The sequence below is a fragment of the Carcharhinus amblyrhynchos genome, chromosome 1, assembly GCF_965287045.1.
Source record: "Carcharhinus amblyrhynchos chromosome 1, sCarAmb.v2.hapA, whole genome shotgun sequence".
Classification (NCBI taxonomy): Eukaryota; Metazoa; Chordata; class Chondrichthyes; order Carcharhiniformes; family Carcharhinidae; genus Carcharhinus; species Carcharhinus amblyrhynchos.
Window position 1 is genome coordinate 14831859 of NC_137324.1, and position 25445 is coordinate 14857303.

At 43.3% G+C, this 25445-nt stretch overlaps 1 protein-coding gene across 3 annotated transcripts in view; it reads right to left on the minus strand.

Moving 5' to 3' along the window:
* The window catches only part of dnaaf9 (dynein axonemal assembly factor 9), a 172253-nt gene extending 147072 nt beyond the window's left edge, over positions 1-25181 (minus strand). For 2 of the 3 annotated variants that reach the window (XM_080194312.1, XM_080194221.1), the window contains exons 1-3: positions 24985-25181; positions 9396-9475; positions 2821-2940 (exon numbers count right to left, since the gene is read on the minus strand). In XM_080194312.1, coding sequence (XP_080050438.1) covers positions 2821-2940; positions 9396-9475; positions 24985-25079 — 295 coding nt within the window. In that variant the 5' untranslated portion in view covers positions 25080-25181. Of the gene's footprint in view, positions 1-2820; positions 2941-7369; positions 7396-9395; positions 9476-24984 lie in introns of those variants that run through there. The other variant, XM_080194405.1, reaches the window with a different exon arrangement.
* Positions 25182-25445: the final 264 nt, after the last annotated feature.

Consider the following 25445-nt stretch of genomic DNA (forward strand, 5'->3'; position numbering starts at 1 on the left):
CTTCTTCCTTACCAAGTCTTCGATACCCCCTGTAATCCACGGCTCTCTAATCCTACCTTTCCCATCCTTCCGCTTAACCGGAACATGCCTTTCCTGCAACATTTTCAGTTTGCCCTTAAAAGCCTCCCACTTGCCAACCGTGGACTTGCCAGCTAACAGTCCCTCCCAATCAGTGTCCTTCAGCTCCCTCCTAATCCGGCTATAGCACGCCTTCCCCCAGTTCAGCACCCTCCCGTTTGGCCGGCACTCATCCCTTTCTATTTTTATCCTAAAGTAGACGGACTTGTGGTCACTGTTAGCCACGTGTTCACCTACCTCAACCACCTGCCCCGGCTCATTACCCAACACTAAATCCAGTATAGCCCCTTCCCTAGTCGGGCGAGTTACGTACTGCTCTAGGGACCCTTCCAAAACACATTTTACAAACTCCTCTCCCTCCGTACCCCCAGCTCTAGGCCCCCTCCAATCCACTCCAGGAAGATTAAAGTCACCCACTACAACCACCCTATTCTTCCTGCACCTATCCAAAATGCCCCTGCAAATGCCTTCTTCCACTGACCTCGGGCTGTTGGGTGGCCTACAGTATACCCCTAGCATCGTAATCTCTCCCTTTTTATTCCTCAACTCCACTCACAGCGACTCAATCCCTAACTCTTCCATATTGTCCTCCCTCTGCACTACTGTGATGTTTTCCTTTACTAACAGTGCCACCCCTCCACCTCTCTTCAACCCTCCTCTGTCACACCTAAAACACTAATACCCAGGAACATTCAGCTGCCAGTCCTGCCCTTCACGTAACCACGTCTCCGTTACAGCCACTACATCTAACTTCCTCACAAACATCAAGGCCCTAAGCTCATCCGTTTTTCCTGTCACACTCCTTGCATTGAAACAGACACAGTTCAACCCACCAGTGTCCCTCGGAACCTCCTTCTCCCTGATAATTTTCCTTTCACCCAACTCTCTCCCAGCCACATCCCCACCCCCCCCCTCCCTATTAGTTCAAACCATTCCTAAACACACCAGCTAACCTCCCTGCTAAGACACTAGTTCCCCTCCCATTCAAATTCTCTCCACCCCTCCTGTACAGTTGCCCTTCTCTCATAAATACCTCCCAGTGGTCTACAAAAGTAAAGCCCTCTACCCTACACCAATCCCTCAACCATGCATTCAGCTGCATGATCTCGTCATTCCTAGCCCCGCTGGTACTAGGCAGCAACCCAGAGAATGCCACCCTGGAGGTCCTGCTCTTCAGTTTGGACCCCAACTCCCGAAATTGCCTACGGACATCTACCCTACTCCTCCTTCCTATGTCCCCCTCCCCTATGTGTATTATTACCTCTGCCTGGGTCCCCTCCCCTTTCAAAATTCCCTCTACCCTTTCTGTTACGTCCTGTACCCCTGCTCTAGGGAGGCAGACCACCATCCTGGAGTCACGCCTCTGCCCACAGAACCTCCTGTCAATGCCTTGGACCCTCCCATCCCCTACCACTATCACCTTGCCAGTCCCCTTCCGTCCCTCTAAGTCATTCTGGCCCTCCTGCCTATCCTTTTGTGCCCCTGTCGATGAATCTTGGGGGGCCACTGGGGAGGCCGGGGGACCATAACTACTCTTCTTCTTCCTCTTTTTCTGCTTAACAGTCGTCCACCCATCCTGCTCTTCAGCCCTTGGGACCTCTTCCTGCTCATGGTTCTTAGACATTATCTCTTCGTTTTCCCTGACCAGAAACGCATCCTCCAAACGCCCCTCGAGTTGCCTGACCCAGGCCCTCAAGCACTGCAACTCTAAACATTTATCACAGATGTGGACCTTGGGGAGACGTGACACCACCAAGAACTCCCACATGCGGCACCTAACACAGCTTATGTTCCTCCCCATAGCCCCTGCCGTGTCCCAACCTCCTGTATGTGGCAAAAGGTAGAAATCTGCAACTCCCTTCTCTAAGCCTGCTCTCGCCTAAGCCCAGCGAGCCAAAGCCCTTCTCACTCAGCTCCCACTCACTCCGCTGTCCGCTCCCGACGCTGCCCACTGTATGCCGCTACCTCCTTTTTTATACCCCCCGCTCCCCCTTCCCGACAATCCCCTTGCCTAACTTCCGGTACGGAAGTAAACTACACTCTCACAAACCCCGCGAACCGGAAGTACAGTCACAAAGCGATTCCAAGTAAATCAGGTACTCGCCACAGCCACAGCCACCAAGTACACTGCTCCAGAGAACAATGAGTCTTTTAATTCCAGATTTTTAATTAAATTCAAATTTCACCATTTGTCATAGTGGGATTCAAATCCAGGTCCCCAGAAACCATTACTCTGGGTTTCTGGATTATTAGTCAAGTGACAATACCATTACACCATCGCATCCCCAGTGTACTCCTGTCTTACACTGTGTTAGATATGAGCTGTTCACTTTTGGTACCTGAAATTAAACTTGGCCTATCGAATGGATGAAGTTCCTGCATGCAAGAGTGCTAGGTGGAATGAGTATCAACTGTCCCAATCCAGTTCCAAGATTATCCAAAGCATACAAATCCTGAATGAAGGTCATGCACTATGAGTCCCAGGCTGTTTATGTGAAAGACACCAGTAGGGACTCTGGCATTTTCAAAGAAAGCTTCATTCAACAGCCAAAATGAGTGATCAATCACAAACCTTCGTACACAAAATGCTAAGTGTTCCAATCTACCAACACTGACATCTCATGCCTTCATAAGCACAATATTGGGAAAAGCTTTTCTGTTAAAAATGCAAAGGGAGTACTTTATCAGATCAATAATTCAGGCATCTGCTCTCTGAAATTAGATCAAAAATTATACATTTACCATCAAGCACTTCTTCTGGCAAATCAGATACATCAGAATCAATGTTCGTCAGATTGTAAAGGTCAAAAAGTAGATAATTTGCCAATTCTCTACATCCTTCATTATATCTGCTATCAATACCTGTAAAAGAAAAGATAGTCACTCAGAAACCAAATAAAGAAATCTTGTCAAATGTGATACATGCAACTGGCACTTCAAACAATATAATAAATATATCAGAACCACTGCTTTGCTTAATGTATATTGACAATGTAGAATCAAGCAGAGGCACAATTTCAAATTTTGAAAATATCATACAGCTTTGAACTGTACTGAGCCAATTAGCAGACTACAGAAAGTCAGTGTCAAACTGGTGAAAGACGCAAACACAGGGCACATGAAATTTAATGCAGAGAAAAGTGTGAAGAGATGCATTTTGAAGGATGAAATAAGGAGATGCAATGTAAATCAAACATAAGAACATAAAGAAATAGGAGCAGGAGTAGGCCATCTAGCCCTTCAAGCCTGCCCCGCCATTCAATAAGATCATGGCTGATCTGAAGTGGATCAGTTCCACTTTCCCGCTCTCTCCCCAGGACCCTTAATTCCCTTGTCTATCAAAAATCTATCTACCCATGACTTAAATATGTGCAGTGAGGTAGCCTCCACCACTTCAACGGGCAGAAAATTCCAGAGATTCATCACCCTTTGAGTGAAGAAGTTCCTCCTCAACTCTGATCTAAACTGCCCTCCCCTTATCTTGAGGCTGTGCCCTCTAGTCCCGCTGTCCTTTCTAAGCAGGAAGAATCTCTCCACCTCTACCCTATCCATCCCCTTCATTATCTTATACGTCTCTATAAGATCCCCCCTCATCCTTCTAAACTCCAACGAGTACAGGCCTAGTCTCTTTAGTCTCTCTTCATAGTCCAACCCCCTCATCTCCGGTATCAGCCGAGTGAATCTCCTCTGCACTCCCTCCAAGGCCGATATATCCTTCCGCAAGTGCGGGGACCAAAACTGCACACAGTACTCCAGCTGCGGCCTCACCAGTACCCTGTACAGTTTCAGCAAGACTTCCCTATTTTTACATTCTATACCCCTCGCTATAAAGGCCAACATTCCATTCGCCTTCTTGATCACCTGCTGCCCCTGCAGACTGGGTTTTTGCGACTCATTCACAAGGACCCTCAGGTCCCTCTGCACCATAGCATGCTGCAGCTTTTCACCTTTTAACTAATAATCCCTCCTACTATTATTCCTGCCAAAGTGGATAACCTCACACTTGCTAACATTGTACTCCATCTGCCAGGTCCTCGCCCACTCACTCAGCCTATCCAGATCCTTCTGCAGACTTTCCACACCCTCCACGCAATTTGCTTTTCCACTCATCTTTGTGTCATCAGCAAATTTCGTCACCCTACACTCAGCCCCCTCCTCCAGATCGTCTATATAAATGGTAAATAGCTGAGGCCCCAGCACTGCAGCACTCCACTAGTCACCAACCGCCAATCAGATAGCACCCATTGATACCAACTCTCTGCTTCCTATTAGGCAGCCAATCCTCTATCCATGCTAACACGTTATCCCCAACAGGGTGCACCCTAACCTTCTGTAGCAACCTTTTATGAGGCGCCTTACCAAATGCCTTTTGGAAATCTAAAAACACCACGTTCACCAGCTCCCCTCTTAAAATATTTTAAAATAAAACATTATTTTAAAGGGCGTGCAATTCACTAAGAACAGATTCGTGAAGTCACATACACAAATCTTTTAAAGGCTGATCAGCCTTTAAAATAGTAAAAGTGTTGGAAACACTTGAAAGATTAGGCTGCAAATGTGGAAAGAGAATTAGTTTTAGGTTATTGACCTGGCCTTAGAGCCCCTGATTAGGAGAAATCGATTAATTTACATCACTTCCAAGCTAAAGCTGAAAAGAATGTCCAGCCAGATAAACAATGATTGTAATTGCTGCTGATGAGATGTGAAAGTTATAACAGAATTTTGTAAAATAGAGCTGTGTATCTAGACTACAATTTATTTTAAAGTTTTTCTGAAACAAAAGACAAGCTCAAAATCTCTCAGGCTAATGCTCTGCCCTTATCTTTGTTAGAATGAGGCGGTTGACCCATTTTTGAGAAGTAATGCTGAATCCCCCGAAGTGGAATACCTTGCCTTAAAAGTGTGTGGGAACGTGTGAACTGTTCTTCAGTAACGTTTAGTGAAACGTTTATTTCACTAACAGGAATACCTGACACTCACTTTAAAATAAACACCTAGCAATTTATTTAACTAACAAAGAACTTTAAATAAATGAGTAACATACTGAATAAAATAAGATCCTATTGGAATGCTGTTCAAATACAATATCTATTCATTAACAAAAAAAAAATAGAGTTCAGACACACAAAAAAAACAAGATTTTGTGGCTTTTGGAAACTTTTGGAGTTCCTCTCTTGATTCCTTTAAGTTCTTTCTGATTTGGTTCTTTTCACTAGTGCCTGGTGCATGCTCTTAAGAGATATCTGCAGATGGCAGAGTTGAGAACTGCTCTCTCCCTCTCGAGGCTGGAGAGGTGGCAGTTCTTCAGTTGCTCTGCTGTTTTTTTTCCCCCCTGCACTCTTTTATACCTGTGACGACCTGTCAATTTTCCTTCAATAGGATCGGTCTGAAATTGTCAACGCCACCAAATTCAAATTTTATAGTTTCTGGTAGCAGAGTGCTTGTTGTAAATTGATTGGGCTAAATTAAAAAAAAGGCCGTCTTGTCAAGACCACTGCTTGACTTTTTGATACAGATATTTCAGTTTGGATTCTGAATGTACTTTGCATTTTAAGCACTGAAATTGATTTAGTGGTTTGGATCAGAAATTGGCTAGCTGTAAGAAAACAGAGGGTGGTGGTTGATGGAAAACGTTCATCCTGGAATTCAGTTACTGGCGCAAGGCTGTTTTGGGGCCACCAATGTTTGTCATTTTTATAAACAACCTGGATGAGGGTGTAAAGGGATGGATTAGTAAATTTGTGGATGACACTAAAGTCGGTGGAGTTGTGAACAGTGTAGAAGGATGTTGCAGGTTACAGAGGGACATAAATAAGCTGCAGAGCAGGGCTGAGAGGTGGAAAATGGAGTTTAATGCGGAAAAGTGTGAAGTGATTCACTTTGGAAGGAGTAACAGGGATACAGAGTACTGGGCAAATGGTAGTGTGGTTCAGCCGAGAGATCTTGGTGTCCATGCGCATAGATCCCTGAAAGTTGGCATCCAGGTTGATAGAATTGTTAAGAAGGCATATGGTCTGTGAGCTTTTATTGGTAGAGAGATTGAGTTTCAGAGCCATGAGGTCATGTTGCAGCTGTACAAAATTCTGGTGCGGCCAGACTTGGAGCATTGCATACAGTTCTGGTCGCAGCATTATAGGAAGAATGTGGAAACACTGAAAAGGGTGCAGAGGAGATTTACCAGGATGCTGCCTGGTATGGTGGGAAGGTCTTATGAGCAAAGGTTGAGGGACTTGAGGCTGTTTTCGTTAGAAAGGAGGCGGTTAGGAGATGACTTAATAGAGGCATATAAGATGATCAGAGGATTGGAAAGGGTGGACAGTTAGAGCCTTTTTCCTCAGATGGAGATGGCTAGCACGAGGGGACATAGCTTTAAATTGAGGGGTGATAGATATGGGACAGATGTCAGAAGTAGATTCTTTACTCAGTAGTAAGGGCATGGAATGCTCTGCCTGCAACAGTAGTGGATTTGCCAACGTTAAGGGCATTTAAATGGTCATTGGATAAACATATGGATGATATTGGAACAGTGTAGGTTAGATGGGCTTTAGATTGGTTTCACAGGTCAGCACAATACAGGGCTGAAGAGCCTGTACTGCACTGTAATGTTCTATGTTCTAAAACACTGACTTTCAAAGGGACACCGCAATGTTTTTTCCCCTCTAGTATTTCTACAAATTTTTACATCTTCATCAACATCAAATTTCAACTTCACAAACTCAACTTCGCAACATCTTGAACAGAATTATGCTGACAATTTTATAAATTACATAGAAGAATATGAAGAATTTATGGATTCAATTCATCACCTGCTCCCAATTGTTGCGATACAAATACTCTGACATTTTAGACACCAGATCTTAAAAGTTAAAAACCCAATTAATGGAAAATAAGTGGCTAAAGGTTTAAAACACTTTTTACTTTTTAAAATCTGTTTGATTATTTTGCAAATGTGATTTTTGCCCCAAATCAGTCATCACAGAGAATTACTGGTTTTGTTCAATTCGACCATAATAAACCAGTGCCCATGTTGAATACTGAATATATGAAACAAATAAATACTAATTTCATGTACAGGGGAGTTGATGATTGTGGTAATGCCAGCAATCCTGAAGTCCAGGCTATTGGCCTGGGAAAATCAGTTCAACATGGCAGCTGATGGAATTTAAAATTAATAAATCCAGAATATAAAGCTAATCTCAGTAATGGTGATCATGACAAACCATGATGGATTGTCATAAAAATCCATCCAGTTCATTAACGTTTCTTAGAAAAGGAAATCTGCCATTCTTACCGAGTCTGACCCACATGACAATTCTGATCCACAGTAATGGGGTTGACTTTTATTTGCCTTCTGAAGTAGCCTAGCAAATCACTCAGGCAACAAACGTGTGGATTGCCCACATTCCATAAAGAACAAAAGAGAAAGTGAACGCATAGCAATAAACTTCCAACACCACAAGAACAGAAGAAAATGAGGGCTGCTTTAGCTCAGTTAGTTGGACAGCTGGTTCATGATACCAAGCGAAGTCAACAGCATGAGTTCAATTTCCATATCAGCTGAGGTTATTCACAAAAGCCCTGCCTTTTCAACCTTGCCCCTCGCCTGAGCTGTGGTGACTTTATTTCAGAAGAAGAAAAAGCATATCAGAGCAACAGAGCAGTGGGACATATGCAGGCCCACAGATGGGATGGGAAGTGGCAGAAATAACAGGAGGCTCAATCGGTCTCCAAGAAACCTGGCAGACTGCCAAAAACAAGCCAGCTTGAAAAGGTCACATCAGTACAATGCAAACAGTCAGACAGAGACTAAAATGGAGCACTTTAAGTGGCCTTCGTTGAGAATAAAAGGCATTAATGAGATTTTTAACAGAAGGGTTAGTTAGCTAGATAAGTTGCATGATAAAGTGAGGGGAAACAGACACTTAGAGACGCAAGGACTGATTAGGGACAGTCAGCATGGCTTTGAGAGTGGGAAATCATGTCTCACAAATTTGACTGAGTTTTTTGAAGAGGGAACCAAAAAGGCAGCTGAGGGCAGTGCAGTTTATGTTGTCTACATGGACTTTAGTAAGGCCTTTGACAAGACACCATGAGTTTGTTCCATGAGTTTGGCCAACGTACCCCAAGAATGCTTCTGAGGCATCTGTTGATGAAGATTGGATTTTCATCAACATTGTTTTGGTGGTTCTCCATGTTTTGGAGCCATGAAGGAGAATTGATTAGGTTGGAGTTGAATATCTTTAGCTTTGTGGCCTTGGTTATCTCTCGATTTCCAGATTTGGAGAATGCCAAATCTTGCTCAAGCCATTTGCTCCTTTGTGCCTGTATTGAACCACACCTTACTGGATAGAATGAAAGGGGCAGTAGAACATATTTTAAAGAGACAATCAGGCCGGATTTCACCCAAGGAAGATCTTACGTGAATCAAATAGCAACCCTATAGAACAATAATTGGAATGGAACTCAATCTACATTAATTTTGTACACCAAGAGAAGGCATTCAACAGCATTGACCAAACTTGCTATGGAAGTTTTTGGAGAGTTATGGCACTCTAGGCAAAATATCTCCTTCATGAAGAATAATTATGATGGAATGAACTGTCTGGTCTTGCATAGAAAAACCTTCTCTGTTAAATTCAATGTACAAACTGGTGCGAGACAAGGCTGTTTGATGTCACTCTTCCTAATTTGCTCACAAATGATTGGATTTTGAGACAAACAACATCAGACAGAAGAAATGGCATACAATGAATCCTCACAAAGCAGCTGAAAGATTTAGACTTTGCAGGTGACTGGGCTTTATTTTTACACGACATAAAACCTGACACTTGACGCAAATATCAGCCAAGGTTGGCCTTAACATCAATATTGAGAAAATAAAGATAATGCAGATAAACACCAGGGACAACAACTCCATTAAGATAAGGGGCTGGATGAAGTAACGTCTTTTACTTATTTGGGCTGTGTTGTACGTACTACTGGTGGGACAGACCAGGATACAAAGATCAGAACTGGGAAGGCACTCATCACGCAGAACTACAGAAAGGAGCAAATTGAAATGAGAAACAAGTACGAAAGAAAATCTACTCTACAGAGTAGGACACCTACTTTTTTTCATCTCAACTGAATGTTGGGAAGAGACAAATTTTTTGGAAATTTTTTAATCCAAAAATGTGCTTGGAATACTTAACTGAAGTAAGTTTTTAACATATTTATTGCCAGGGAAAATGTACATTTAGCCAATTTACTTGACAAGGAAATAGCTACATCATTATGGTCAAAGCTCAATTACAAGTACTCCAAGAACCAAAACATACCCAGAATGCAGAGAATTCCATCAGATTTTGGCTTGTTGCTGTAATTCAGGATGGCTTGAACTTGTCGAAGACGACTGCAGCTATGAGACAGAAAATAGTTGAAATCATAGGTCATATTTTTATTTCCTATTTAATAGTAAAAAAATGTAAACTCATACTCTCGTCATTGTACAGGAACAAAAGTGGTCATAACTTATGCAAACCTTAACAAAAAGAGTTGAGGCATCAAATGCTTCAAAGCTGTCAAAAATTTAAAAATAAAGTCATAGAACACAGAACACTACAGCACAAACAGGTCCTTTGGCCCACAAGTTGCACCGGTCATATCCATATCTACCAGGCCACAGAACTATCTGTAACTCCCAATCACATTAAATTCCATGTACTCATCCAGAAGTCTCTTAAAAGACCCCAGTGAGTTCGCCTCTACCACCACCAACGGCAGCTGAGTCCACTCACTCACCACCCTGACTGACAAACTTACCCGACATCTCCCCTGTACTTGCTCCCCAGAACCTTAAACCTGTGTCCTCTCGAAGCGACCATTTCAGCCCTGGGAAATGGCCTCTGAGAATCCACCCTATCTATTCCTCTCAACATTTTATAAACCTCTATCAGGTCGCCTCTCAGCCTTTGTCTCTCCAGGGAGAAGAGACCTAGCTCCCTCAACCTATCCTCATAAGGCATGCCTCCCAATCCAGGCAACATCCTTGTAAATCTCCTCTGCACCCTCTCACTAGCTTCCACATCCTCCCTGTAATGAGGCGACCAGAACTGCACACAGTACTCCAAGTGGGGTCTGACAAGGGTCTTATAAAGTTGCAGCATTACCTCCCGACTCCTAAACTCAATCCCTCAATTAATGAAGGCCAGTACACCATACGCCTTCCTGACCACATCCTCCATCTGTGAGGCCGATTTAAGAGTCCTATAGACCCTTCCAAACCATGTTCCAACCCATTTGCTAATTTCCACAGGCTAGAATTTGACATCTTATTGTATAACCAATGAAATGTAGTGGGCATTTCCAGAGGACTTCTTCAATTCCACTTATTGAAAAACTTATATTGTAATTATTTAAACAAATTAAACATTAATGGACAAATTGTATTCCACAGAAAGCACAAATTACACTTTAAATAGCCGATGCAAAGATAAGTCTCTCAGGTCTACAGGACATTTCCCTGATTCATATGGTGCCACTTCTAGTTGTCAATGTGCTTCCTTCACAACTCTCAAGTAATGTTTAACTCTTCTCCTTCATGCAGAATTGCAGCATCATGTAGCCTCCATCAACGACTTTACTAATCTCCATGGATATGGTTTCACCAAAAAGCTAGACGCCTGTAGAAACACCTTGCCTCGGTTCTCGACAGTCTTCAGATTTCAGCCTTTTCAACTGGCTCTCACACAATTTCACAGCCACAATCCAGTTGTGACCACCAGTTGAAAAGCTAAACACCAAGTGGGCGATCTTACGAAAAAAAATTCTAAGTCCAGGATGAGGGTGAAAAGGGGAGAATTTCAAAAGAGTAAATTCACGAGGTTGATTCTGGAATGAGAGGGTTGGTTTATGAGGGGAGACTGAGTAGACTGGGGCTATACTCATTGGAATTCAGAAGAATGGGGGGGAAATCTTATAGAAACATAAGATTATGAAGGGAAAAGATAAAATAGAAGCAAGGGAGTTGTTTCTACTGGCGGGTGAAAATAGAACTAGGAGGCATGACCTCAAAATAAGGGGGAGCAGATTCAGGACTAAGTTGAGGAGGAACTTCTTCACAAAGGATTGTGAATCTATGCAATTCCCTGCCCAGTGAAGCATCTGAGGCTATCTCATTGAATGTTTTTAAGGCAAGGACAGATAAATGTTTGAACAGTAAAGCTATTGAGGGTTATGGTGAGCAGGCGGGTTAAGTGCGGCTGAGTGCACGAAAAGATCATCCATGATCTTACTGAACGGCGGAGCAGGCTTGAGGAGCCAGATGGCCTACTCCTGCTCCTAGTTCTTACGTTCTGATCGTTTTTTGGGCAAGTCCAAATCTGCTATCTTATCCACTCGCCTTTAGGGGGAAGGGATGGAGCTTAAATCTCAAGAACGTTGGCTGAGAGCAGCAGATGGCACAATTGCGCACATGCAGGTCTCTACCAAAGGCGCCTGTCACTCAGGCTCTGCAGCTCCAAATAGCCTCAACCAAAGCATCTCCCCCATCTCAAACTACCTCGACCTATCGTGATTCTCCTACCCACCCGGAACAATCTACTCCCGCAACTCCTTATCCCCAACCCAATCTCCCCCCTCCTCAGGCCAATGGACCCAGTCGATGGCCCAGCAACTCCCTCCCCACCAATCCCCAATGCAGGGTGGCAGAGTCCCTCAAGCCAGGTTGGGAACATATCACTGTTCTTCACTGTCATTGGCCCTTCAATGGCCTTCAGTTCTGCTGGTGAGGCCCATCACGTCTGGTCCCCATTCTTGGCTGGCAAGCACTTATTGTCCATTAGCTGCAGGGATCACTGCTGGGGCCTCAACTGTTTACCATTTACCTAAACAATCTGGAGGAGGGGGCTGAGTGTAGGGTAACAAAATTTGTTGATGACACAAAGATGAGTGGAAAAGCAAATTGCGTGGAGGACGCAGAAAGTCTGCAGAGAGATCTGGATAGGCTGAGTGAGCGGGCGAGGACCTGGCAGATGGAGTATAACATTAGCAAATGTGAGGTTATCCACTTTGGAAGGAATAATAGTAGGAGGGATTATTATTTAAATGGTGAAAAGTTGCAGCATGCTACTGTGCAGAGGGACCTGGGGGGGTTCTTGTGCACAAATCGCAAAAACTCAGCCTGCAGGTGCAGCAGGTGATCAAGAAGGCGAATGGATGTTGGCCTTTATCGCAAGAGGGATAGAATACAAATGCAGGGAGGTCTTGCTGCAACTATACAAGGCACTAGTGAGGCCGCAACTGGAGTACTGCGTGCAGTCTTGGTCCCCTTATTTGCGCAAGGATACATTGGCCTTGGAGGGAGTAGAGAGAAGGTTCACCAGGCTGATACTGGAGATGAGGGGGTTAGCTTATGAGGAGAGATTGAATAGACTGGGCCTGTACTCAGAGTTTAGAAGGCTGAGGGGGCATCTTAGAGACTTACAAAATAATGAAGGGGCTAGATAGGGTAGAGGTAGAGCGATTCTTTCCACTTAGAAAGGAAACCAGAACTAGAGGGCACAGCCTCAAAATAAGAGGGGGGCAGTTTAGAACAAAGCTGAGGAGGAATTTCTTCTCTCAGAGGGTGGTGAATCTCTGGAATTCTCTGCCCATTGAAGTGGTGGAGGCTATCTCGTTGAATATGTTTAAGTCACAGGTAGATAGATTTCTGATAGATAAGGGAATTAAGGGTTGTGGGGAGCAGGCGGGTAAGTGGAACTGATCCACTTCAGATCAGCCATGATCTTATTAAACGGTGAGGCAGGCTCGAAAGCCTACTCCTGCTCCTATTTCTTATGTTCTTATTCCTAGCTGCCATTGAGATGCTGGTGGTGGTGAGCTGCCTTCTTGAAAGGCTGCAGTCCACATGATGCGGGTTGAACCACAATGCTGTCGGGAGGGGATTCCAGATTTTGACCCAGTGACAGTGAAGGAACAGCAATATATTTCTAAGACAGGATGGTGAGTGGCTAGGGGGGAAACTTGCAGGTGGTGGTGCTCCCATGCATCTGCTACCTTTGTGCTTCTAGATGGAAGTGGCTAATCTGCTTACTACAGGACTGACAATGCAACATCTAATTTATATTCAAGATACTGATTAAATAAATTAAGGAATGCAAATTGAAAATCTTAAGCAAATATTTAATTCCAGTATCTTTCTAATACAAGAGTTTGAACTTTACTACATGTTTAAGCTTAGAAATAGCACATAGAACATAACAGCGCAGAACAGGCCCTTCGGCCCACGATGTTGCGCCGACCAGTTACAAAAACAATGACCCACTAATCTAAACCAATCCCTTTTCGTCCATAAACCTATCCACAGATCTCTTAAACACCCCCAAACTAGGCGCATTTACAACTCCAGCAGGCAGGGCATTCCAATCCCTCACCACCCTCTGGGTAAAGAACCTACCCCTGACATCCGTCCTATAACTACCCCCCCTTAATTTAAAGCCATGCCCCCTCGTGCTAGCTTTCTCCATCCAAGGAAAAAGGCTATCACTATCCACCCTATCTAAACCTCTAATCATCTTATATGTTTCAATAAGATCCCCTCTTAGCCGCCTTCTTTCTAGCGAAAACAACCTCAAATCCCTCAGTCTCTCCTCATAGGACCTCCCCTCCATACCAGGCAACATCCTGGTAAACCTCCTCTGCACCCTCTCCAAAGCCTCCACATCCTTCCTGTAATGTGGGGACCAGAACTGCACACAGTACTCCAAGTGCGGCCGCACCAGAGTTGTGTACAGTTGCAACATGACGCTGCGACTCCTAAATTCAATCCCCCTACCAATAAACGCCAAGACACCGTATGCCTTCTTAACAACCTTATCTAGGTGGAAGGATTTTTAATTGTTCTCGTTATCAGTCAGCTACAATCTCTAGATCATTATAGCTTCAAAAGGTTAGTCATGGCACACCAACTCCAGTCTTCCAGATTGCCTAGGCCCACTACAGTTCGCCGATCACTTCAACAGATGCCATCTCCTGGCCCTACACTCAACCCTGGAACACCTGGATAACAAGGACATTTATGTCAGACTCTATTTATTGACTACAGCTCAGCTTTCAATATCTTTATCCCAAAACTCATCTCCAAATTCTGTCTCCTAGAGCTTGGCTCCTCCTTCTGTGACTAGATCCTGGACTTCCTAACCATTGACCGCAATCAATAAGGCTAGGTAATGGCATCTTCTCCATGATTATCCTCAACACCGAGAGCCCACAAGGCTGTCTCCTCTGCCTCTTATGTACCCTTTATACACTTCTGACTATGTAGCCAAATTCTACTCCAATTGCATTTTCAAGTTTGCTGGTGACACCACTGTAGTGGGTCAGATCTCAAACAATGACAAGACAGGGTTGGAAACAAGAGAGAGACAGAGAGAGAACTTGGTGAAATGGTGTCATGACAATAATGTCTCTCTCAATGTCAGTAACATGAAGGAGCTAGTCATCGACTGTAGGACACAGTGGAGGGCACGCCCCTGCCAACGTCAATGGCGAAGTGGAGATGGTCGAGAGCTTCAAGTTTCTAGATGTTCAGATCACCAACAACCTATCCTGGACACTCCACACCAACGCGACAGTTAGCTCTCCAACGCCTCTATTTTCTGCAAAGTCGAAGGAAATTTGGCATGTCCACTCACCAGTTTTTACAAATGCACAATAGAAGGCATCCTATCCAGTTGTATCAAAGCTTGGTATGGCTCTTGCTCTGACCAAGACTGCTAGAAACTACAAAGGTTTGTGAACGTAGCCCAGTCCATCATGTAAACTTCCCATCCACTGACTCCATCTACACATCCCAATGCCTCAGAAAAGCAGCCAGCATAATCAAGGATCCCACGTGTTCCAGATGTACTCTTTTTTCTGTCAGGAGAAAGATACAAAGTCTGAAAACACAAACCAACAGACTCAAGAACAGCTTCTCTGCTGTCATCAGACTTTTGAATGGTCCTATCATATGTTAAGCTGATTTTTCCCTTCACCCGACCTGTAACTATAACAATATTCTGCATCCTATCCTTTCCCCCCATGTCCTTTACAAACAGCATGTTTTGCCTGTGTAGCACATAAGAAACAATACTTTGCACTGTATCCCAGTACATGTGACAATAAATTAAATCACTATTGTACAAAGTAATACATATTGATGTTCCAGAAAAGTAAAATCATGGTGAACACTGAAGTTAAATGAATCAAGTAGAAAGCAACATAATTTTTCCATAAGGTTAAATCAGGAACAGATATACTCATGTCATTTTCAGCTATGGGCTGAAATTTTACTGCAATCTTCAACAAGTCAACTAGCTTAATTCTAAACTGAACCATTATTAACACTCTCCTGGCTGATCACCTACACCATCCCATTCAGAAACCTGAGGTCACCCAAAATTCTACAGCCCATGTATAAACTCGCACCCACATATTAACTTGCACAAAATCCCATTCCCCTATCATCTCTGTGCTCGCTGACCGACATTGACACCTTGTCAAACAACATCTTATTTTTAAATTCTCATCCCCATTTTCAAGTCCCTCCATTCTCGCCCCCTCCCATTCTCCATAATCCCCTCCAGTACCAAAACCTTTTGAGATTCCTGCAGTCTTCTAATTCTAACCTCGTGCACATTTCAAGTTTTAATTGCTCCAACATTGATGGACAGGCTGCAACAATACCTTCTTGTATCTCTCCACCCATTTAGTTGTCCTTCTTTAAGGCACTCCTCTTTGACCAAGTTGACGCATACCTCATGTAGCTCATTATATTTCGTTTCATAAGCATCATAGGTCATTTATGACTTTAGAAGGGCTTTATAAGTAAGATGGTGCTGTTGTTACAACTTCATTTGCTGCAGACTTATGCCACAAGGCATACATGCTTACTTGAAAGATACCAAAGGAACTTGGCAAATTCCATTATAATACTTTTACAACAAAGAATGGTATATGTTTAAAGAAAAGATTGCAACAATTAATAGAAATTAATACTATGCAATGACCTACTTGTACACAAGCTTTCAAATTTGCTCATCAGACATGTTAAAAAGCATTAAGCTCGTCTGTCTGAATGTTAACAGACTGGCTATTAGTAGAATGTACCAAAGAGGATTCCAGTCCTCAGTTCAAATTACAACGTCTATAGCAATTCCTGAGAAATAAGGGAATTATAGTTAAATAAGGCAGGAACATTTCCATCCTGGCTCAGACACACAGAAAATAGAACATGCAGCATTATGTGAAATTAAATCACTGCTTCTATCCATTAAACAATCCAATTACATTCACTGAAATTACAGGTAGCGCAGAGGTCATCAGGAGATTATGAAAAGTTAAACATTAGGTGGCTCACAATGAAATGGAAATAAATCTGAACATAAAGACACTCCAACCTCCACCATGGCAACACAAACAATCTATCTTCTTAACAAACAAAGTACTTAATGTTTGCCTGGCCTGCATATTCAACTCCATACATACCTTAAGTTCTGAAAGCTATGAAAAAGAGAGTACATTGAACTCATGGCAAAAAATAACTAGTTTTCACCAGAAACTCCAGTTTCTTTTAATTCTGTGAGCTCAATCATTTTTCCAACAACTTCTGTCTGATTTATTTTTCCTCAAATGTGAAATTGCTACATTAAGAGCATAAGTATTTTCATTGCCCCTCCTCCTGCCCCCTTCCCCTCCTCCAGCATCAAATATTTCCAATGTTTAAAAACCTCTCTGATCCGGTTTTCTAATTTCTAATTCCTGGTTCAGTGTTAGCTTAATGACAAGCTTAAAATTTGCACTGGCTCAGTTTGCATTCAATACTGAAAGATGTTAGCTTACTCTGTAATCACGGTTGCCTATTTTTATAGTGCACTTTGATCCAGCATGAAGCATAGAATCCAATGACTTAATAAATACCTCCAGAAGAAATATGAAATACATGCATGCAAATCACATGTCTTATTTCAGAAAGCTTCAAAAATCAAACAGATAAAAAAAATTCAATCTAAAATGTGCAATCTATCCGGTCTCCAAATATTACAAAACAAAAATCTCTGACTAGTAGAGATAACATTTTGGCTTTTCAGCCTTGCCAAATTTTATATACCCAATATAAAATTTTCTGCTTCAGTCAATACATTTTTCATCTCAATCATGTTTCCTCAAAGCCAGAATCACTACAACACAAATGACATTCAACCCATCAAATGCATGTCAGCTTTGCGTACAGCAATCAAATCAGTCCCCTTCCCCTACTATAGCCCTGTAGCCTCACCATCTTGTTTCCCTTTAAGTGTTCATGCAATTTTCTTTTGACGTAATTGACGGTGTCCACTTCCACCACTCTCAGATAGCAAGGCCATTACCACTATTTAAAAAAAAGTTCCTCGCACCATCCTTCTTTAGGGCTTTAAATCCATGTCCTCTAGTCTTTGTACTGTGTGTTGACAGGAAAAATTTTTCTTGACCTTAGGTAAACCTGTCATAATCTGCCCAGATCTTCACTCAAAGGATAGTAAATCTGTAGATTTCTCTGCCACAGAAGGCTGTGAAGGCCAAGACACCAGTATTCAAGGAAGAGATAAAGTTTTTTCAGATTTCAGTAGCATCATGGGCTATAGAATTGGCACTGAAATAGAGAGTCAGCCATGATCGTAATGAATAGCAGAGCAAGCTCATAGGACCGAATGGCCAGCTCCTGCTCCTAATTTCTCTGTTGCCAATGAAATTCAGCAAGTACACAAGTGAGAGAACTTGGAGAAGGATAAGAGCAGAAAAGATTTGGATGAGCTTAGGGTTATCAGGGGTTGAAGAACAAAAGGTTGACTAGGAAAGTATGGGAATATGAAAAGATAAGTTCCTAGAAAAATGAAATGGACAACAAAATAGGGTTCAGATCAGTGAAAAAAGACATACTGAGACAAATGGCTACTTTTACCACCTTAAATATTTAAATGTTTGCAATAAACAGTACTAACCCACAAAATATCTGTAACACGAAAGCATCACTAAAACATATGCAGGAATTTAGAATATTAGACAACTGCTATTCTGCAAAAGTTTTGTATCTCACTATATGTAACTAAACGCACAATTATGTATTTTTAAGCTAATTAACTGCCAGCTTTATCTGAATATCTAATTTTAATTAAAACCTTTTATAATGAAATAAGAAGCCATTACAGTCTTTTTAAAACCTCAGCCTTTACTGGTGGAATTCTTTGAGGAGGTGATAAAAACGGTCGACAAAGGACAAGCCGTTGATGTCGTCCATATGGATCTCAGTAAGGCGTTTGACAAAGTCCCTCATGGTAGATTGGTAGAGAAGATTAAAGCTCATGGAATACGTGGCCAGGTATCTAGATGGGTAGAGAACTGGCTTGCAAAGAGGACATGACGTGGGTATGCCGGCGTTGGACTGGTGTAAACACAGTAAAAAGTCTGACAACACCAGGTTTTAGTCCAACCTATTTATTTGATAATATACTCACAAGCTTTCGGGGTTAGCCCCTTCATCAGGTGAATGGAGAGTTCTGGCCTCAAACAGAGCATATATTATATGTTCTGTCTGAGGCCAGAACATATATTATATGCTCTGTCTGAGGCCAGAACTCTCCATTCACCTGACGAAGGGGCTAACCCCGAAAGCTTGTGAGTATATTATCAAATAAATAGGTTGGACTAAAACCTGGTGTTGTCAGACTTTTTACTGTTGCAAAGAGGAGTCAGAGAGTAGTAGTGGAGGGGTCCTTTTCTAGCTGGAGGTCTGTCACTAGTGGTGTGCTGCAGGGCTCAGTACTGGGACCTCTTCCCTTTGTAGTGTATATAAATGATTTGGAAGAGGGAGTAGGTTGCGTGATCAGCAAATTTGCTCATGACACCAAGATGGCTGGATTGGCGGGCAGTGAGGAGCAGTGTCTAGCAATACAATGGGATATTGATACACTGGTTAATTGGGCAGATACATGGCAAATGGCGTTTAATCCGGATAAATGTGAGGTGATGCATTTTAGCTGGAATAATGTAGGGGGGAGTTATATGATAAAGGGTAAGCCCATAAGAAGTATAGAATCGCAGCAAGACCTGGGGGTGCAAGTGCACATCTTTGAAGGTGGCAGTGCAAGTGGAGAGTGTGGTGAAGAAAGCCTATGGTATGTTAGCCTTTTATAGGACGGGGTATAGAATATAAGAGCTGGAGTCTAATGTTGCAGTTGTACAGAACTGGTCGCCTTACTACCGGAAGGACACGGAGACTCTGGAGAGAGTGCAGAGGTGGTTTACCAGGATGTTGCCTGGTATGGAAGGACTGGGGTATGAGGAAAGATTGAAGAAATTGGGGCTCTTTTCCCTTGAAAGACGGCGACTGAGGGGGGGATCTAATAGAGGTATATAAGATTAAGAAGGGTATAGATAGAGTAAACAGAGGTAAGCTATTTCCTATGATAAAGACACATAGGACAAGGGGCCAAGGTGAGGGGGGGAAGAGGTGTAACACAGATATTAGAGGGAGGGTTTTCACACAGAGAGTAGTGGGGGTATGGAATGCTCTGCCAAGTAAGGTGGTGGAGGCAAACACACTAGAGTCATTTAAGAGTAACTTAGACAGGCACATGACTGGGTTGGAGATGGGTGGATATAGGAGATTGTTTTAAATAAGGGTCATTAGCATTGGGGTGTCCCTGGTAAGGTAAATGGATATGGTACAATAATGTTTTTTTTCTTTTCATTCACAGGTTTTAAGTCGGTCCGCCTTGTGTCCAACGAGGGGCATACACGCCATGGGTCGTACTTGGGCTGCTCTTGGTTGTTCGAGATTGGCCTAGTGCTTCATGTCGTTAGTGTGTGCCTAAACTGGATCAGATACTGGGCAAGACGACAGATCAGTGACTATCACTGATTGCTGTGCAGACACATGGATTTGGGCCAGTGTCTGTGGGAGTTTGCGCATTCTCCCCGTGCTTGTGTGGGTTTTCTCCGGGTGCTCCGGTTTCCTCCCACACCCCAAAGATGTGCTGTTAGGCTGATTGGCAGTAATAAATTGTCCCTAAATTAGTTTCCCTCAATGTGGATGGCCATAAAACATTGGACAAGGGTCATGGGTGGAGAGGGGGACTGGTGGTGTTGAGATGGCGGCGCGGGCTCGTTGGGCCGAAGGGCCTGTTTCCTGGGCTTTTTTTTGTTCTTTGTTCTTACACCTGATATCAAAACAAAAATAGTTCCTTGAACTGTGACAATGAATGTCAAGATCTACCAAGTTTGTTAAGCTCAAGGGTGGAGGAACATGCTGTGGGGAAACAGGCCGCAACTTCTGAGGTCCTCAGTGGTGGATTGGCGAGGATTCCCAAAGCTGCACTGAAGAACTCCTCTCAGAAACTCCCATGTAAGGTTTGCACGGCAATTGCTGTGTGCTGGGAACCATCAAAAAATGCAATTTAAATGGCAAACTTTGCAATGTTGCAACAGGGTTATACAAGTAGTCACCTAGAAAAAGTTAGAGGAATTAAAACTTCTAACTTTTGCCAACTATTGTACAGGTCCAAACCAATCTCCTCACAACTCCATCTGCCGCCGCTGCCACCAACCCCACCGCCACCCCAAAGCTTGTCTCTCCAAGTTCTTCCTAGCAAAATGAGTTATGTTGGCCACCTATTCACCCTGTGCACCAAGTTGTCTACATCTTTTTGAAGTTCTACACTATCCTCATGATTTATCAGGAAAATCAAGGGTCCTAATACCAAATCCTGTGAAATTCCATTAAAGACCTTCCTCCAGCTAGGATGACATCCATTAACCACTACTGTTTTCAATCACTCAACCAATTCTGTATCCATGACAAAACTAGTTTAATGGTAAAACATGAATAAGTTGGGCTGAAGAGCCTGTTTTCATGCTGTAAATCCCTATGACTATCTTTTTGGGATATGGGCAGTGCTGGCAACGCATACTTGTTGCCCAATTGCTCTCAAAAATGCAAGACACAGTCTTGAACCGCTGAAGGTAAACCCACAATGTTGTTAAAGCAGTTCCAAGATTTGAGCTCAGCAATAGTGAAAGAACAGCAATACAGTTCTATTTAAGGATGGTATGTGGTTTGGAGCTAATCTCATTTGACAATGCCATTCTACGCAACTGCTTCCTTTGCCCTTTTAGGTGGGAGGTGTTGCATTTGGAAGTTACTGTTGAAGAAAGCTTTGAGATGCTGCAGGGCATCTTGTAGATCATACACACTGCTATCACTGTGCATCATCAGTGGAGGGAGTGAATACTTAAGGTGGTAATGGGTGCCAATCCAGCTTTAATTGTCGGAGATACCAAAACATACAAACAAGTATATAGCATTCCATCGTACTCCTGACTTGTGCCTGGCAAATGGTGGACAAGTTTTATGGAGTCAGGAGGGGAGTTACTCACTATAGAATTCCCAGGCTCTTATCTGCTCTTGTAGCCCAATTCAGTTTTTTAAAAGTTTATTTATTGTCACAAATAAACTTACATCATGAAGTTACTGTGAAAATCCCCTAGTCACCATATTCCGATATCTGTTCGGGTACGCAGAGAGAATTTAGCATGGCCAATGCATCTAACCAGCACGTCTTTCAGATTGTGGGAAGAAACCGGCGCACCTGGCGAAAATCCAAGCAGACACTGGGAGAGCGTGCAAAACTCCATTAGCCAGGAATCGAACTCGGATTCCCGGCGCTGTGAGGCAGTGTTATCCACTGTGCCGCCCAGTTCAGTTTCTGTTCAATGGTAATGTTCAGGATGTTGATAGTGGGGGAATAAAGTGTTGGTAATGTCTTTGAATGTCATGCAGAGATGGCTGGATTCTCTCTTTTGGATATGGTCATTTCTTGGCACAACTGTTACCCTCCACTTATCAGACCAAGCTCGAATGTTTCCTGGTTTTGCTGCATATGAAAATGGACTGCTCCTGAGTTGGGAATGGTAATGAACAATGCGCAATCACCAGTGAATATCCCCACTTCTTATCTCATGATACATCGATCCCCACTAGAAATTCTGTAAATTTGACACCAATTCAGGCTAAATGAATCTGAGAGCAACTTCAGAGTTTATTTAACTTCGATCTGAGCTTCCAATATAATAAAAATTATGGATTATTTTGAAAGTGAGTAAGTTTGGCTTCAATTGTGCAGAGTCTTGGTGAGAGCTTTCTAACTGGAATTTTGGCACCACATGTCAGAAAAGATTTGGTAGCTTTGGAATTAAACTTATACAGATTCACTAAAATGATACCAAAGCTTAAAATTTCCATTGCGAGGGCAGGTTGTGTAGACTTATGGAGGGATGATCTAATCAGATGAAAGCAAAATACCACAGAACTGGAGTTACAAAATAAACCGCAACAGCCAGCAAAGCTCAGTAGGTCTGCGGCAAGAGAAACAGAATTAATGTTTTGAGTCCCAATGTGACTTTTCTTGAAAACTGGAATAAGTCTTTTCAATAACAACAGGGCTCAACACAGAACAGTTTCCACTAGTGAGAGAATGCCAAACAAGCAGGCATAATCTTGAGTAAAGCCACAGAGGAGTGAAATCAAAACATAGTTTTCTACAAAGAGAAACAGAAATCAGGAACTCAATCTCCAAATGGTTGCAGATGCTGAGACAATTGAAATTTGAGACTGAAATTGAAAGATTTTTTGGCAGCACCTGTGGAGAGACAAACAAGAGGTCATGACCATTTAGGGATGGCAGCTCTGTCATACGAGGAGAGACTAAATCAGGTAGGATTATATTCACTGGAATTTAGAAAAGTGAGAGGGGTTTTCATAGAAACTTATAAAATTACACATGCTCCGATATGGCTCACATTGTTCCTTTTAAATCTTCATGTTGCAGGATTGAAATGAAGAGAAGTACAGGAGCTGCAGACAAGGGATTTTTCATCCTTGAAGAAAACCATTTCACAGGAAGAAAAGTGGGTTCACAGATAAGAAACCATTCCTTTCAATGCCCAAAGACCTTAAGTATTCATGTGCACACTTAAGAGTGCAGCCTTCTCCAATTCCACAAACAGGTACCTCAGGTTTCAAAGCTTAAATATAGAAAATATGCTAACAGATGGTTCAAAGCCCCTTTAAAACTGACCTTGTTATACACATAATTACCTATTGCACTGTAGGAATTTCAATTCCTTTTGATGGTTAAATGCTGCTTATTCAGCAACATAAAACCACATACTAAAGAATCAGATCTACATGCATTTGGGTTTTCATTGTCAGCAATATTTTTTCTGCATTTCTAATATTCACTAAATATAAAGCACCATTGCTTTGTTGAGTACCAGTTGGCAGCAGTGAGAGGGGGTTTTGTATGAGCTAAAGTTCATGATTGCAATGAGGGAGCAACAATTTGGATATCGAGTTCAAGGAATGGAATGAATAATATTACAGGGATGGAATCGGGTGATCAAGTGAATGACAGGATATGGGCTTGGAGAGTCAACCAAGTAGGATGCCTAGCCCTGGATAGCGGCTAAGAAATGGGGACAAAATTAGAAGCAAGGATCAAAGATGATGACTAAGTATTTATTGGAATTTTGGTATCTAAGCTAATATCAGCTAACAGTTGGAGAAAAACTTAATGTGAAACAGGGAAAGGGTGTTGGAGTGTTAAATATTGGGGTGGAGATTTATGTCAATAGGGGGTGAAAGCAGAAGCCATGTCTGGGGTCCTGAGTGTCAAGGGAAGCTAGACAGCAAGTGATACAACGCCATCCAACACAGGTGATGGGACAAGATTGCCTGAGGCGACTGTGTGTGGGGTGGGCAGGGGTGCTGTAAAGTCACCTGAGGCAGGTGAGGGGCAGCAGGGATGTTGCCCGAGGCAACAGAAGTGGCAGGAGCAGCAGCACACGGTTGCCTAAAGCAGTTGGGGAACAGGGGTGCCACAGGTTGACCCAACATGCATGACGAGAGGTAGGGATGCCATAGTGTCATCAGAGGCAGGAGGGAAAAAAGGTGGATGCCACAAGTTTGCCAAAGGTCTGAGCAAGGCAAGGGGGGGGGGGAACAAGATGGGCAGAGGGCTGAAGTAGAGCAATGCCAGTGTTGCCAGAGATAGAGGGAAGGGGTGCCACATGGTCTCCAGAGATGGAGGGGGTCACCTGAAGCAGAGACAGGGGCACCAAAGGGTCATCTAGGTGGGTGAAAGAGATGCAGGGCCACCACAGGACCAATGGAGACGGATACGTAGGGAAGCCAGTACCACCCAAGGGCGGGGACCAGAGTTATCCAGGTCAGATGGTGGGGGGGGCGGCCCCCACAGGGGCACCACATGGTCACCCAAACCCAGGGAGAGGAGGGGTATGGCAGGACCACTTCAGGGTCATCCAAAGTGGGGCAGGATTGCCTAAGTGATCCATGGCAGGGTGAAAAGTAGGGGCGGGGCGGGGTATGGGGAAAAACTAAAAAAAACACGCAAATATCTGGCGCTACTGAAGGGGCAAACCAAGATACGGATAGAGATGCTGAAAAAAATGACAATCCCTTCAGACAAAAGAAAATGATGGTTGGGGGGGGGGGGGTGAACAAAGAGTTGGGATTTGACTGGGGTTTTTTTTGAAAAAAAGAGCCAGTTAGTTTATTTCCTATCAGAAGAAGAGACAAACAAAAAAAAATGTAACTGGAAAGAAGGTGCCGGAAATCAAAATATTTAAAAAATGTCGAGGACTGCGATCATTAGTATATATATTATTATCCACGCACACAAATCCCACCCCCAGCTCCGGCAGTGCCGCTGGCTATAGAGGCAACGCGAGGGTCGCCTGTCAGCCACTAACGGTCGCCCCACCCCCCCCCGGCGCGAGCCCCGTTTGAACATTCGAATCGCGTTCCATTAACGGCCGATCCGCGAGCTCTACCTGACAAACGGGCTGAATGTTTCCGCGCGCACGTTCCTCCAGGCGGGGACCGAACGCCCCTTCCCCGCCGTCGCCTCCTGCAGCATCGATAACATCGCGGCCCCTTTGTTTCTAGTTTGTCTTTTTTCAAAAAAGACTCCTCTATCTGTATATGGATGTCATGGAGGTTTTGTCGTCTCGGGGGGTGGGGAGACGGTGGAGGAGGGCGGGGGGAGGTATTTACTGAGGAGGAGGAGTGAATCACTTCATCGCCATCGGTCTTCCCCCCCCAACAGCATGAATGGCAACCGGACCAACCCAATTAGGCACAAGACTGGGAATGGATGATACAACACTTCAGAGGTAGGATGCAGGCTGGGCTCTCTTTACTAATTTCTTCCTCATTTTTATGGGATATGAAAGATTTAGAATCCCGACTTTTGAGCTGTCTCCCTACTCGCTCATGTTTATTTTGGTTTTTA